We start from the raw sequence: 15,868 nt of genomic DNA, 5'->3' as shown, positions 1-15,868 counted from the left end.
CCACCTGGGCACACTGCTGGCTCATTTTCAACATTGTGCTCAAGGTGACCCTGTTTGAGCAAAGGAGTTGGACTAGATGATCGCCAGAGGTCCCTTCCAACTTCAAATGTTCTGTGATTCTGTCAATAACCTCCCATGTCCTACTGGCAATGCTCTTCCTAATGCATCCTAGGATGCTCTTGAACTTCATTGCCACCAGGGTGCATGACTGCCTCATGTTCAACTTTCTGTCCACAAGAAAAGCCATGTCTTGTTCCACAAAGCTGCTTTCCAGACAGTCAGCCTCCAGCCTGTACTAGTGCATGGGGTTATTTCTCCCTAGCAACAGGACTTGGCTTTTCCCTTCATTGAATTGAATGAGGTTCATCTCTGCTTATTTCTCCAGCCTGTCAAGGTCCCTCTGAAGGGCAGTGCGACCCTCTGGTGTATCAGACACTCTTCCCAGTTTTGCATCATCTGCAAAATTGCTGAGGGTGCACTACGTCCCATCACTCAGGTCATTAGTGAAGAGGTTAAACAGTATTGGCCCCAGGATAGACCCCCTGGGGGATGCCACTAGTGACTGGCCTCCAGATGGACTTTATGCTGCTGATCACAACCCACTGAGCCCAGCAGTTTAGCCAGTTTTCAGTCCACCTCCCTGACCACTTATCTGGCCTGTACTTCAATTTGTCTATGAGAATGTTATGAGAGACAGTGCCTTGTTAAAGTCAAGGTAAAAGATCTCCACTGCTCTCCCCTCATCCATCAAGCCACTCATCTCATTGCAGAGGGCTATCAGGTTGGTCAGGCATCCCTTCCATAAATCCATACTGACTACAGCCAATGACCTTCTTGTCCTTTATACATTTGGAAATGGTATTTAGGATGAGCTGCTCCATCACCTTCCCAGGGACTGAGGTGAGGCTGACTGTCTTGTAGATCTCCAGATTCTCTTCTTGCCTTTTTTGAGGACTGGAGTGACCATTTGTATAGGAGGTAGAAATTTTTATGATCTGCAAGGTCATAAAACTATTGTGCGAAACAGACTCCAGACCTTGAGACAGAAGGTGTTTGCCCGCTTGGGCTGAGCGATAAGGAGCACGGAGGTGGCTGCTCAGCCAGGTTCACAGCCGATCTCCTCCAAAAGCAGTTGCAGGCGGCTGCTCGACCGGGCTTGTAGCCAACTTAACTGCAAACATCCTCTAAACTAGTTTGAAGGTCAAACACCCGAGAAGGAGGAAGAAGAGGAGGAAGGCAGGACCCTCAGGCTGAGGTCTGGGACCCCCTACTGGTGTGCGCACCTGTGCATCCAGGAGGGAAGGTTATGTGACTGAAGGTGGAGTTTGTCCACCCCCCGGCCTTATGTGGCAGGAGGCACTGGACATAAAGAGACAGTGTGGAGAGAGCGGGGGAACAAGACTCCTAACATCGAGGCCTACGTTGCCTCCACGGGGATGCCCACCGAGTTAGGAGCCTGTCAGCAACCCTCTAATCCGCCAACTCGAGAGAATGTTCAGTCTCAGTATCCTGCCGGGAAGTATTACCTTGTGAGTAACTATCCATACTTTGCCTCTCTCTTTATGTGCTTTCACCTGAATAAAGGCTTGACGTAGGCACCTCATTTTGCGTGATTATTGCCGAATCCCGAGACCATCCGGAACATAATGGGCGACAAGGATGGGATTCAGCAATTGAAACAGTGGAACTCACTAGTGGAGTGCACGACTACGTGAGGTCGTGCCACTGGATAGAAATCGTGTTTGTGCTGTTTGTGTCTCTGGTCTTTATGTCTTTATTGTGTAATATATAAGCAGAGGGGGCTGAATAAGCCCAACAAGAAAGTGCAGAATTCGAAAGCCGGAAAGCCAGGAACAACTCAGGCTACAGCACTACCACCCACCCCCCTACCACGAGTGAATCAGATGTTCCAGGGGAGAAGGAGGATTGGGAGCCATACTCTGACTTGTATCCTTGGAAAGAGACTAGGGAAATACTTCAGCATGGGAAACAAGAATGAAGCGATGGCCAAGCTCCAGTGCAAGGGGCTGGGAAGGACCGGCGACCCCATATAGAGATCATTAGGTGTGCTGCAAGCACTGGGAATTGAACAAAATAACATGTTCCTCACTCTTAGTTGCACTCAGGCCCAGACGTGGGTGCAGAGTGTCGTTGCAGGTATATTGAGAGGCAGAGACCACGGAGTCCTCCCCACCGAGACCTGAAAAATCGTGTGGGACGCGGCCACGGAGAAAGAGCTACAGCTTCAAGTGTGGTGGAGACCTGCGAACTTCACCCATGAGCAGGTCCTCGATGCAGTCATTGCCTACGTACTGACCGTCGTGGATGCCGCCATTGAGAAGGCTTACCCCATTGCAGCCCTGGGAATTAACACCAACGAATCTGTGCTCTACACCCTCCCCCCCGCCCACCGAATGTGGGCAAGGGTGTCTGATAAAAAATGGCAATCGGTAGATCTAGAAGCCTGTACTTTAGAACAGGGGCTGGGGTTCATATGCGAAGATGATTCCCTTAAGGCGAGCGATGTTTGCCTTGATACCAAGGAGAGCATGTGCCATTTTGAGATCAATCCACAGAGTAATAATAAAACCGCATTAGTTTATGTAGGGAAAGGATGTGTGTGTTTTAGAACAATGTGTAAATGCGTGCTAAGTAATGAAATCTATAACCAGACTGTTTAATGACTCTAATACGTGTGCTTGCAATGTAGTTATGATTAGAGGCTGAGATTTTGTGTATAAGCCACCCGTGTTTACCAGTTGATTGTTAATTAGAAACTATATCCTATACCATGGCATAAACCTGACCCCAATCGGTATGGGTTTGTCGCTTATGAAAGAGATGTTAGAGTGTGCAAATTTACAACAGCTGCTAGAAAACGCTAAGGCAGAGGTATAAAAGAGGGACGCCCGAAGTGGTCGGGGTCCGTGGTGTGACCCTTGCGTGGGAAAGCCCGGACCCCAGCTAGCTGGTAATACTTATTATCTTTCTCTTATTATTAAAAGGCACAAAATATCGATGGTGTTGGCCTCTTTCTCTGTCAATTCGAAAACCGGACCTAACAATAGCAACTTGCTACTGAATGAGGCAAGTGAGACACTACCCTGATGACCAACTGAAGAGCCTGGGTCTGGCTAAGCGCCTCCTACCATAGTCAAGGGCAAGACTGGGTTGGCCTCTGTGTTTGCCACCAAGAAGAACCTCGAGCTCCGCTGTTGGCTGCAACCCATTAGGTGTTGAGCGGTGGGGACTCAGGCCATGCCAGGCCTTGATGTGAGCAATGGCCACCTCTCTCTGAGGACCATCTAGGAGGCGAGAGTAGGCCAAGCAGCCTGCTGTTGACATGAGTGACAGTTAGCATAAGTAACTGGTGATTGAACATCCCACCCCCAAATTATCGTAAGAAGATGCTGCTCTCGTGTGATTTAAGATTACTTAAGCAGAGCAGAAAGAGCCTAAGGAAAGCCAAGGACCGTGTCTTTGGAAGGAAATAGAAAAGAATCTAACACCATCTTGATCATGAAACCCGGGCGAGAAAGATGGGAACATGTCCCTGCAACTAAATGTTATTAGCAAGAATAATTAGCCACAAAAAGATTTTCGTCTTGCAGAACCTGCATGGCTGAATCTACCTGTGTACCGCCACAGCTCCCTCGGACAAGGCATCTACTGCCCAAATCGGACACGAGGACATGGGGTTCAAGTGGCGAAAAGTATTTGTGAACGGACTTTATCTTTGGGTTTAGACTGTTGGACCCCCAATTGCCTTCCTTACAATTGTTATTCCTTGTTTAGTTCCTTGCGGTGTACAATTAATTAAGCATGCAATACAGGGAATGCAGGTGGCAGTCATGTCTGAAGAAACGGATCAACCAACAATATATGCCACACTTGTAGAACAGCCGTGACTCACCTCTAAGTCAAAGGACTGATTGTAGTGCTAGGGCCTGAACCACAGGCCCAAGAAAGAGTTGACTTACAGCTGAATATGGCTCTGCCTTTGTAGAAGTACATAGAACTTGCCTGTAAATTGCTTATGATAACTTGCATGTAGGCCCGCCAGACTGCTTACGCCACCCTGCATGGTAGGGCAACTTACCATTTTACAGCCCCATGCGTCCAGATGAGGATAGAATCAGGTATTACTTGCAAAAACCCAATGGATTGGGACCCAATGGGCTGCATCCAAGGCTGATGAGAAAGGTGACTGATGGCCTTGCAACACCAGTCTCTATCATCTTTGAAAAGTCATGGAGATCGGGGGAGGTCCCCCGATGACTAGACAATGGCAAATGTTGCAGCCATCTTCAAAAATAGTTAAAAGGGCACTGGAGAACTACAGTCTAGTCAGCCTCACTTCAGTCCCTTGGAAACTCATAGAGTGAGTCTTCTTGGAATCCATTCCTGGGCACATGATGGAAAAGGCTATTGGGAACAGTCAGCATGGATTAATCAAAGGTAAATCATGCCTGACCAAGCTGATTGTTTTCTTTGATTAAAATAATTATGTTTGGGGATATTTACCACAACTTTAGCAAGTCTTTCAACATTGTCTACCATCATATTCTTGTATCCAAGTTAGGACATTACAGTCTGGAATGGGGAGGGGGGATGGCAAGTAGATGGGTGAAAAGCTGGTTGGATGATCAGGCTCAGAGGGTAGTGGTTGATAGGTCAATACTCTACCTGCATGTTAGTAACAAGTGAAGAATTGCAAGAGTCTATCCTGGGATCCGTTCCACTTTATCAATGACGTGGAGGAGGCAATGGAGTACATTCTCATCAAGTTTGCAGATGACGCCAAATTTGGTGGAGCAGTCAATACACTTGAGGTCAGATGTTCTGTTCAGAGGGACTGAGACAGTCTAGAGAATGGACTGATAGGAACATTATGACATTCTACAAGGACAAATGTCAAGACCTGCCCATGGGAAGGAAGAACCCCTTGCAATGATATAGGCTGGAGGCTGACTGGCTGAGGAGCAGCTGTGCTGAAAAGAACCCGGGGGTCTTGGTAGACATCCTGGACATGGTATGTTCTTTCCTCAAATCCTCCTTGTCTACCTGATTATCAGGCAGAACAGCAGATAATCTGAGGATAAAACACAAGTGTTCCAGACAGTAGTGCTAGGGCCAAGGAAGGAGCTTCCATCATCTGATCTGCTGATGAATTTTTACTAATAGTTATACTACTGTATACTGCAACAGACTTAGATTTCAGCATACCATAATTACAGTCTACAATTAAACACAGCTAGCGTTGCATAAAACCTAGTTTTCCTGTGTCAGCAACTGAGGGTAGGCTCTGTGAGAACTGGCTATACCAACTTATTTACTTGGGTTAGTCATCAAACTATTATTCTAAATGCATTCCAAGCCCTGTGTGAAATCAGAGCAATGCAGCAAAGGGCCAAGTAAACAGTAGATCTGGCCAAAGGAGCATACAAATAATGGTCTCCTGTAAAAACATGCAAAGTGAGCATTTATACTGATATTTGAGGTACAGCCTCTCTCCTAAACAGTTCAGTTACAGAAGTAGACAACGCCACTATATAAACAATAAGTTTGAAAAGCTTTGTAGAAAAATTGAATTGCAGAGCCTCTGATACCGGGCTTATTCTGGGAACAGTATTTGGACCTAAGGTTCCTAAGAAAGAAGGATTTTAAAGAACTTCCCACTTCTCAGTACTTAAGTTGATAATTTCAGAAGTCATTCACTTTTTAAAAAGAGCTTTAGTTTAGCAGTGTATGAAATACCTGTCAAAACCTGACTTACAAGTGCTTGGCCCTTGACTGTGATCAAGCTTTTTGCTGAAGAGTCTCTTCCTACCCATTGTACCTGAAATTCACCTCTTCCTTTCATCAAATATTTTTCACCCCATAACAGATCTTGCTTTAAAAAATAAAATAATTTTTTAAACTAAAAAGTTAGTCTTATAAAAGGAAAAGATTCTCAGTGACCATACAACCCAGAGCTCATATCTAAGTAATTGTTTGCAAAATTGCAAAAACAAGATTTTTCTATGAAAGCACAATATAACATCTAAATCCCTTTATACGAGGTAGAGAGAGAGTGTTATAATTTAAGCCATCCAGATCTGCAATGCTGATAGCATACCGATTTATTGCTATTAATAATAAAACCAGATTTTGAGAGCTATACCAGCAATATAGCAAAAGTATAATTGTGATCTCCAATATTCATGGAACATGCCCATGTCTAATAAGAGATGATAGCAGATTCCACCAAAAATCTACCACTTTTTGTAAACATTGTATTTGTGCAGATTTCTTTTTCATACTTTAATACTCAAAATCATGAAAGGCAATAGCATAAAACACATCAATTTTCACATTTGGCAATGAGAACCCCACTCTTCATAGATGACCAAAAAACCTAGCAGCACATTTTGAAACAGTATTACAAGTATTTCTAGATTACCCTCCCTCCAAATCCTCCCTCAAAGCACCAAAAAATAAAGTGCAGGACCCATAAAAACCTGTCAAGAAAATAGCCATTTTCTTTTCTTTGTAATAAAAAAAAGTACTTGGCCTCAGTCTTAACAATGCTATACTGTGTCCATCATTTTGGGTTCTTCGTCTTTTTGTACCACTGAGTTTAAATTGCAGAAACTTGTGTTTATGCAAGCTTGTAGACCATCTGCATCCTGCAACAAATGAAGAATTGAAAGCTTAATCTCAATATACACTTACAGAGAACTAAGTCAAACTCTTTATTTTGTCTGTCTTAAGATGAGACAAGTTTGTAATAAAGAAATAAGTTCTTAAAAGAAATCACACAGTGTTATCATAATATGAATGTCCAAAAGCTTATTTAAGTTTAGCTAACATACTGTCACTTTATTGCACATTTATTTAGGGTTCAGTTACCAGATCTTACCAAACAGGTACCTTGATCAAATTTATTTCAAAGTAATTTCGATTGTGACCCCTTTCCTACAATCCATCTTTTAAAAATCCTTAAAAAATTCTCTTCAGTCCAAGATGTGACCATCAATAACACTGAAACCAAAGACCCCAGTGTTCCAAGATAAAAATATGGGTAGAATATTGTAACAGCGTTATTTTTTCTAGGCTTGACTACCTGTAGGTTCCGATTAATGGGAATAGTAATTTTCAGCTGAAAGCTCATTTCACCTCTTGTGATACAAAGTATATATAATTCTAGTGCCTGAAGAGGTTTATGGTATAGTTTTCCATTTAGCATGATTATTCAAGGGCACTGAACTAACATATGTCTTTGGCCTTATGTTCTGATGCTTTCTGAAGTCTAGGAAGCAGGAAAAAAGCTTTGAGAAACGATCTCCCTTGCACATTGTTACTAGTGCACATTAGAACTGACAGTGCGACAAGTATAAAGAGGGATATTCCTAGATTTCAAAAGAGTTAGAGTTGTTATATTCATTTCTGGAAATAAAAAGCCTACCTGTGACAAGTACTCCAGCCCTTCTACAAAACCAGTATAGTCACTGGGATTCTGTACTGAAACAGCTTCAAGGGCTTTTGACTGGGAATAGATTCTCACTCTTGATTTGAATGCTTCAAGCTCAGTTTTAAAAGCTTCCAAATACCCTTCTTCCCCTGCCTGTAAAGAGAAAAGTGAAATATTTTTCATCTCAGACAGATTTACTTGTAGTTGTAAACATACATACTGCTAAAAAGAAGTCCTACAGTAATGTATATTATACACTTTAACTCTTCCTTTATTCCATCTCAGAAGCCCTTAAGAGAAAAGGTAGTCATTGCAGCACTAAATTTAAAAGCAAAGCATGAATCAAAGTGGATATCAACTTAAGTCCTTCAGATAGCATTAAGACCAGCATGACTTGACTCTTCAGTCTTATATAACTTAATATAGAACCTGCATCAAACCGCAGCTTCAGTCTTCCTGCATCTCTCACTCAGAAATCCCAAGCTACCTATGACTTAGTGAATAGAAATAGATTCCAAATTGGGCCCTGCCATAAACTGCAAGTGAAGTGGAAAATTATGATGATACATGGGACAACTGTAAAAACAGTCATGATAAGCCAAATAGGATATTCAGTCCTTTAAACATGTTCATATTTGCTGCTGTAATTTACATGGTACTATTCAACACTACTGTAGCATGTATTCTATGTTCTGCTTTCCCTCTGGACTAACAAGAATCCATGAAACTTCCATTCTCAAGATCAGTTACAAAAAACATTTATCCTGGTATGAAGTGCTAACAAAGCAACACTTTGCCATAAAACTGAATCAGTCAGTAAAATTCTTAAGGTCCAGCTGTAAGAAAGAAAAGTCCTTCAGAACACTGATCCCTTGCAAGGGCACCAAGAGTTTCTCTATGCTACACAGGTTCTGACTTACTTTGGCTTTTTGGAAAAATCGACGAAAACAGCCTCTTGGATCCACATTACAACTTTTGGCCATTTCTATAATAAACTGCATTACAACTGCTTGGTGTGCTATTTGTTCCATCAGAGCTCTTTTCTGAAAAGAGAAATTCTATAATTACAGAAAATATATCGAAAAGCATAATTCTATCTAAAATTCAGCATCATCTTCTTTCCACATGATGCCTAAAGAGATGAGAACTGATGGTAACAGAAGCAAAGGGACTGTTAATTAGCTGAAACTAGACTTAATGAAGCAGTGCAATATTGGAAGCTTCCTTCAGAAAGATAACATGGGCATGGGAGGAAAGGGAGAAGGGTAATTAAGATGCTCATTGACTTTACAGTTTTCCCGTAGTATAAGTCTGAAACTGCAAACTTTCAAACAGTATAAAGGTCTTCCTTATACCTGCTCAGCTTCTAGATGGAAACACCATAAGATGAGATACTTAGCTGTTTCTTCACATACAAGATATGGGTGGTCAGACAAAAATCTTTGACTGTCATCCCATCTGCCCAACATACCTGATTAAAAAAAACAATGACATGAATTAACACATTCAATATGGAGAAGTGTTTGAATGCAGTTAAGATGTTATTCAAATTTACATACTACCACAATGGCCTTTGCACTTCATTGTAACCTCAGAAGACCAACAGGCAAATAAAACTGAACTCTAGAGATCATCTAGTCCAACCCCCCTGCTCCAGCAGGGACACCCAGAGCACGTGGCACAGGGTCACATCTAGGCAGGTTTGGAAGATCTCCAGAGAAGGAGACTCCACAGCCTCTCTGGGCAGCCTGGTCCAGGGCTCTGTCACCCTCACAGGAAATAAGTTCTTCCTCACATGGAGATGGAACTGCCTGTGTTTCAATTTGTACCTATTAACCATTGTTCTGTCGCTGGCCACCACTGAGACGAGTTTGGCCCCATCATCTTTACATTGTCCCCTCAGGCATTTGTGCATGTTGATAAGATCCCTTCTCAGTCTTCTCTTCCCCAGACTAAACAGGCCTCACTCACTCAGTCTTTCCTCATACGATAGATGCTCCAGTCCCTTAGTCATCTTTCTCGCTCTACGCTGGACCCTCTCTAGAAGTTCCACATCCCTCTTGTAGTGGGGAGCCCAGAACTGCACACATTATTCCAGGTGTAGCCTCATCAGAGCTGAGCAGAGGGGCAGGATCCCCTCCCTCGCCCTGCTGGCAACGCTCCTCATGCAGGCCAGGATCCCCTTGGGCTTCTTGGCCATGAGGGCACACTGCTGACTCATGGTTAACTTGTTGTCCACCAGAACTCTCAAATCCCTCTCCGCGGAGCTGCTTTCCAGCAGCTCAACCCCTAGTCTGTACTGGTGCCTGGGGTTACTCCTCCCCAGGTGCAGGACCCTGCACTCGTCCTTGTTTAACCTCATGAGGTTCCTCTCTGCCCAACTCTCCATCCTGTCCAGGTCCCTCTGAATGGCAGCGCAGCCCTCGGGAGTGTCAGCCACTCCTCCCAGGTTGGTGTCATCTGCTGAGGGTGCACTCTGTGCCCTCGTCCAAGTCGTTGATGAACAAGTTGAAGAGCACCGGGCCCAGTACTGGCCCCTGCGGGACACCACTGGCCACAGGCCTCCAACTAGACTCGGCCCCATTTATCACAACCCTCTGAGCTCTGCCATTCACCCAGTTCTCAATTCATCCTATTGTCTACTCATCTAACCCACACTTCTGGAGCTTCCCCATGAGGATGTTATGGGAGACGGTGTTGAAAGCCTTGCTGAAGTCGAGGTAGACAACGTCCACGGCTCTCCCATCATCCATCCAGCCGGTCACCTCATCGTAGAAGGCTATCAGGTTCGTCAAGCATGACTTCCCCTTGCTGAATCCATGCTGACTGCTCCTGATCACCTTCTTTTCCTTGACATGCCTAGAGATGGTCTCTAGGATGAGCTGCTCCATCACCTTTCCAGGGACGGAGGTGAGGCTGACCGGCCTGTAGTTTCTCGGTTCCCCCCTCTTGCCCTTTTTGAAGACTGGAGTGACGTTGCTTTCTTCCAGTCCCCCAGCACCTCCCCCGCCCTCCATGACCTCTCGAAGATGATGGAGAGCAGCTGAGCAATACCCCCACCAGTTCCCTCAGCACTCTTGGGGGGTCTGCCTAAATAATTCCTAACCCAGTCCTCCTCAACCAGCAGAAAGTCTTCCTCTCTCCTGGTTCTCTCTCTTGTGTTCAGGCTCTGTAGTTTGTGTGGACAGGCCTTAGCAGTAAAGACAGAAGCAAAGAAGGCATTTAGTAACTCTGCCTTCTGTTTTTAGACACTTACCTATTGCTGAAAGAGCATTACCAAAAGTTATGCTCAGACTCTAAAGATACTTAAATATAGTTAGCTGCTACTGTTAAGATCTTATTTTATTGTATCTCTAGCAATGTTAAATATTGGTTATCTGTAAACATTTTTCATACACTGTAACAAAGTAGTATCTACCTATTTGCTAAGAATTTGATAGTATAACCAAGTTTATGGGTAGAGATTCACATTCAATGATATTGACAGGCAGGTTATTGCATGTAAGACAAGTAGAGATGAAAACATAGTCATAGTCTAAAATTAATATGCTTCTAACTTGGTTTGCTAGGTTTTAGGAAGTACAAAGCTATTTTTATAATTAAGTCCAAACATTAAGGTCAAAAGATCAGAGCCAAGTCAGTGTTTGAAAGTTAACTAGAAGAGTGAACTAGGGTTAAGTACCTTGACGATACCTTCATAGAAAGAGTTGCAGGTTAAAAGTCAGAACTCAAAACTCAGGCAGTGAGATCACCTTTTTTTTCATATGACTTAATTGTCCCAATATACATATTAGTGTTATTTTAATGCTTGCTAGTAATAGATACAAAACTTTACCCTTTAATACATAGATAAAGATATATCTTCAAAATGAAAGATGATTTCCATCTACTCATTCTCTTAATAGTTATTTTTGCAGATATTTACCTGTCATCATTCGCTCCCTTCATGGCTTAACAGCCAGCAAAAAAACAGCTATTACAAACATGGAACCCTCTTCAAAGACTGACAACTGCTTGGTAGAGAGGAGATCTGACAAAATGAGGCAAAAACATCTTTGCCAACAGGCTGACCAATCTGGTAAGAAGAGCTTTAAACTAGGAATGATGGGGGAGGAAGAGAATGACCAAGAATCAAGTGACAAAAAGTGGTGAATGGGATTGACAACCAAAGGGTTCACAGTAATATAAATACAAGGTACTTCTTCCTTCCCCTCCATTCAGCCCTGGTGAGGCTGAAATCTGGAGTGCTGTGTCTAGTTCTGGGCTCTCCAGTATTAGAGACATGGATCTACTGGAGTGAGTCTAGCAAAGGACCCCAAAGATTATTAAGGGACTGGAGCATCTCTTGTATGAGGAAAGGCTGCAAGATATGGTACTATTTCACCTAGAGAAGAAAAGGCTCAGAGGGAATCTTATCAATATGTTTAAATATCTGATGGGAGAGTTTAAGAGGAAGGGGCCAAACCCTTCTCAGTGGTATCTAGTGACAGGAAAAGGGCCAATGCACACAAATTGAAATGGGAAATTCTGTCTGAAGATAAGAAAACACTCCTTCACAGTGAGGGTGGTTGAACACTGGAACAGATTGCCCAGAGAGCATGTGGAGTCTCCACCCTTGGAGATATTCAAAACTTGGCTGGACACAGTCCTGAGTAATCTGCTCTAGGTGTCCCTGCTTGAACAGGAGGGTTGGACTAGATGATCTCCAGAGGTCCTTTCCAGCCCCAGCTATTCTGTGATTCTGTAATAGGATACAGGTACAGAGAGTCTCAGGCACTTTTACCCATAGGAATTGTGTCTCCTATAATTTCTTATAGAAGAACAGAAAAAGGTTCTAGAATTCTAATTTTCCAGGAAATATTTTTTTCAAGTACTCTGTTTATCTCAAGAAGTTATCACTTATCATAGGAACCAACAGGCTTCTGCAAATTACATTTTATTTTTCTTTGAAATTGTTATTGGTTGTGATACCACATCATCTGTCCTGAGAAACATTAATCTTAGATACTCTGCTAGACATTTTTTTCATCTGTTAGAATCCACTTTGTACAATAAATATAATGATAATGATGAAATAAAAGAAAGAAATAGACCTACACAAATTCTACAAGATATTAAGCTGCAAAATGTTGGTGGAAGCAATATACTTACCAAAGTATCTAATCTTTTGTTCATGCTTCTGCATAAATGATTTAGATATGTCTTCATCTTCTACTTCTTTTATTTTATTTTGACTAATAAAACTCTAAATAATAGAAAAAAAAATATCATGAAATCTCCATATATACTTTTTTGAACTATAGAACTATTTTAATTCATCACTATTTAAAGGGCAATGTTTGAGTTTCAGGCCTAGCCCAGCAAACATGAGCAAAAATGAGGATCATTTATGCTATCTAGCCCTGATGCAGCTAACTCAGTGGAACTATGAAAAAAAGATGCATTAACAGTTCATATTTAAGTTAAATTCCCAAACTGGAATTTAGTATGAAGACAGTTTGTGCTAAAGTAATCTGTATTAAGATATTCATATTATTAGAGGCAAACTGTGTGTGTATCAAGTGTGAGAATTTGGTATGACAAAAAAGCAGACTTCATGTAAAGAACTTGCTTAGCCTTGCTTTTGGCAGCAGTTGCTACATGGGGCAAACACAAGTTCTGAATCTCACTTAAAAGAGAAGTGCCACACACCTGTTATAAGTGCAGTATGTCCCCTTTAATAGGGCAGAATAAGAAAAAAAAACCCAACACATTATGATAAGCATGCTAGATACGAAAGGCACTCAAGACTAGAAATAAGTGGAATAAAAAGGCTTATACTTATTATCATGCACACTTATATAGGTTGTACCTTATTAAATACCTCCTTACTAATGGATTCTGTATTCCATACATCCTGTCTTTCCCTCTGTTTTAGCACTTCTTCTTTTCTTCTCCACTCTTCTTCTCTCTCTCTCAGTTCTGAAGCTTCAGTTTGTACTTTGGCATATTCCTGATCCATGGATTCTGAATTATGCAGTGCTAAACTACCAAGTTGCTGCTGGGCTTCCACTAGATTCCATTTGGATTCTACAGAGATCTTCACAAACTCTTTTTGTTTTTGACAGATTAATTCAATCCCTTGACCATGGGTCTGTGTGGAACACAAAACATGCTGTTTATGGGGAAAAAAATGATTGAATTTATGAAATATATAGAAACAGATGGGTTTAACTCCCAAATAGAACACTGAAATGGAAGGCATCTTAAAGCAATATTATATTCAAAACAGTGACTAAACTTGATACTGTGCAGCTAGATTATTTTAAATGAGATTTCTACTTCGAGTTTTCTAAATTTAATTAAAAGATATTTCCAAAATCATGGATCAAATATTGCCACCAGTAATACAATCTCCAGACTGCATATCATAAAAAAAACTTTTATAGATGAAAGGGTTTTCCTCACTTCCCTCTGGCTAGCTTTATTCTGCAATACTAACAATAGCCAAAATAGCAGAATACTTGGAAGACAGTTCTGAGAAGAAAGTATTTGTTTTATGATGTCAAATTGTAACAGTAAAGTGACTATTACTGCTTGCATTCTTTTATAGATTAATATTATTTCAACACATGTCCTAGCATCTTAGCTTGGACTGCCAGTGAAATTGGAATTTAAACTATGAGGTGCTTGAGGCACAACATAAGAATATCTTCCCTTCTGCCAAATCTATTGAGGGTCACTAACAGCTAGGAAATAGAAGTGACCTCTTAAGCTACTGCATTTATATTGCCTACAGATATACACTAGAAACTCAGCAATTTAAGAAATTATTCTCTCTAAACCATCTGCCTTGCCTTCCCAGTGTAAGAAAGAAACAAACATAACCATATATTAGCATCTCAGCCTTCCAATACAACATTCTGAAATTTTTGTGCTGCCTTTCACCTCACCAAAAGGAATTGGGAAGGACTGAGTGTAACCCAGTAAAAACAAGAGATGTTGAGATTAGAAATGGGGGGAAGGAAAGATGTTGGACTGAAGTTGACTCTGGGGAAGGGAGGGAAAGGTGTTTCCCAAAGTTTTTATTTAATGTTTTATTGGATTTTTTTCCCCCTCAATGCCTGAGTCTGTAATTCAATTTGTGTTAATTGGCAATAAATTAAATGAAGTAAAAATCCTTGCGTTGAGACTGTTTTGCCTGTGACAGTGGGCTGGTGACAAATTCCAGTATTATCTATAGCATTAGTACATGAATCTTTACTGACATGTCCAAGGATAGCCAAACAGATACAGGATAAGCATGCACTTATGCATACCTCTTTACACCCTCATCCTCAATACACCAGACATATAAGAAGAAATATTTCATGACTTCTCAGACTCACACCTTTGCATCTCTCCCATAGTTTCGTTTTATATTTTATGCCACACAGCACAAAGAAGTGCATGTGTATGAGCCTGAATCAGAGCCGTGTCTCTGTAAACTGACAGTCAAAAGCCCTTCCCAGAGAGCCTGGAGAGCTGACAACAGGCATAAGCCCTGCAGGTGCAGACACTGTCAACATAGAATGCCCTAGCAGTGGGGGGTCACACATGCCTCCACCTGAGATTCAGTCAAGCAAGGGCAACCCGCACTACTTGCATGTGCAGCCAGACACCCCCCACACACACACACAGACGGGAGGAGGGGAGGAGCATACTCAGCCCTATACAAGCTCAGCAGCAGAATCTGGGGGTGATGGAAGTGGTATGGGAAGGGACAGGGATGTACCTGTGTTTCTGACAGATGCTGCAACGATGTAAGAGTCAGACCCTGTTTCTCATCCTCCTCAGCCGAGCCAAGACCCTGAGAGCAAGACCAGAGCGCCATCCTCACTACAAGCTGCACAATACCAACACCAGATGTGAACCGGATATTCCTGTTGCCTGAGGTCACTACAAACCTTCCCGGAAATGACACTACACACTACATCCAACAACGGAGGTAGAGCTTATTTTTTTCCCCCCCACCCCCTTACATCACTCCACACTGGCCCAGGTCACGTGGGGAGAGGCAGCCATGCCTCTTCTGAGCTAGGGGTGTCAACTCCAGTGTGAAATGGGAGACTGTGAGATGTGTGGTCCGTTTATCGTTGAGCTTGCTTTGCTTGGGTCAGTGGCTCTGAAAATCTTTTTGGGGAAAGAGTCTTGCTGAAGTCATCACTGGGTGGAAGGTGATCAGTTGTGATCTGCTTGCAAATCACAAAAGGAAATCCTTCAATGCAGAAATACGAGGAGCAGATCAGTCTGCTCCACCTAGTCCTTTGTTTCCTGAGCTGGTATATGCGTAGCTCAGATCTGCTTCACTGTCACAGGTTTGGAAGTTGTCATGGAGCACCAGGTGATCATTGCATCAGTGTGGTTAATTGTTCTTTTTACTGAATCATTTCTGTA

General features: G+C 42.3%; 1 protein-coding gene across 2 annotated transcripts; it reads right to left on the bottom strand.

Annotated features, from left to right (window-relative positions):
- Positions 1-5,942: 5,942 nt before the first annotated feature.
- On the bottom strand, positions 5,943-15,324 carry LOC104576645 (hsp90 co-chaperone Cdc37-like 1). 2 transcript variants are annotated; one of them, XM_088529877.1, is made up of 7 exons: positions 15,207-15,324; positions 13,305-13,607; positions 12,605-12,698; positions 8,809-8,924; positions 8,374-8,496; positions 7,448-7,606; positions 5,943-6,668 (listed from the first exon to the last, which is right to left on the bottom strand). In XM_088529877.1, exons 1-7 carry the CDS (start codon positions 15,303-15,305, stop codon positions 6,570-6,572), a joined length of 993 nt encoding a protein of 330 aa, XP_088386003.1. In that variant the 5' UTR covers positions 15,306-15,324; the 3' UTR covers positions 5,943-6,569. The 2 variants fall into 2 exon arrangements, with proteins under 2 accessions (XP_088386003.1, XP_010222341.1); XM_010224039.2 differs by having other exon boundaries at positions 13,305-13,586.
- Between the last annotated feature and the right edge of the window lie 544 nt (positions 15,325-15,868).

This window comes from Tinamus guttatus, unplaced genomic scaffold, assembly GCF_059628265.1.
Source record: "Tinamus guttatus ecotype Peru unplaced genomic scaffold, ASM5962826v1 Tinamus_guttatus_pri_ptg000354l, whole genome shotgun sequence".
Lineage (NCBI taxonomy): Eukaryota > Metazoa > Chordata > Aves > Tinamiformes > Tinamidae > Tinamus > Tinamus guttatus.
Note: the sequence above shows the minus strand (reverse complement) of the source record. Positions and strands in the feature narration are given on the sequence as shown.

What these genes read in the sequence shown, in the direction of transcription:
- LOC104576645 (XM_088529877.1), bottom strand. Translation starts at nt 15,305, where the DNA reads ATGGCGCTCTGGTCTTGCTCTCAGGGTCTTGGCTCGGCTGAGGAGGAT. An exon ending in AGCATCTGTCAGAAACACAG is followed by an intron (nt 13,608 to 15,206) that starts GTACATCCCTGT and finishes CCCCATAAACAG; the next exon opens with CATGTTTTGTGTTCCACACA. An exon ending in GATTTTTCCAAAAAGCCAAA is followed by an intron (nt 7,607 to 8,373) that starts GTAAGTCAGAAC and finishes TTCTCTTTACAG; the next exon opens with GCAGGGGAAGAAGGGTATTT.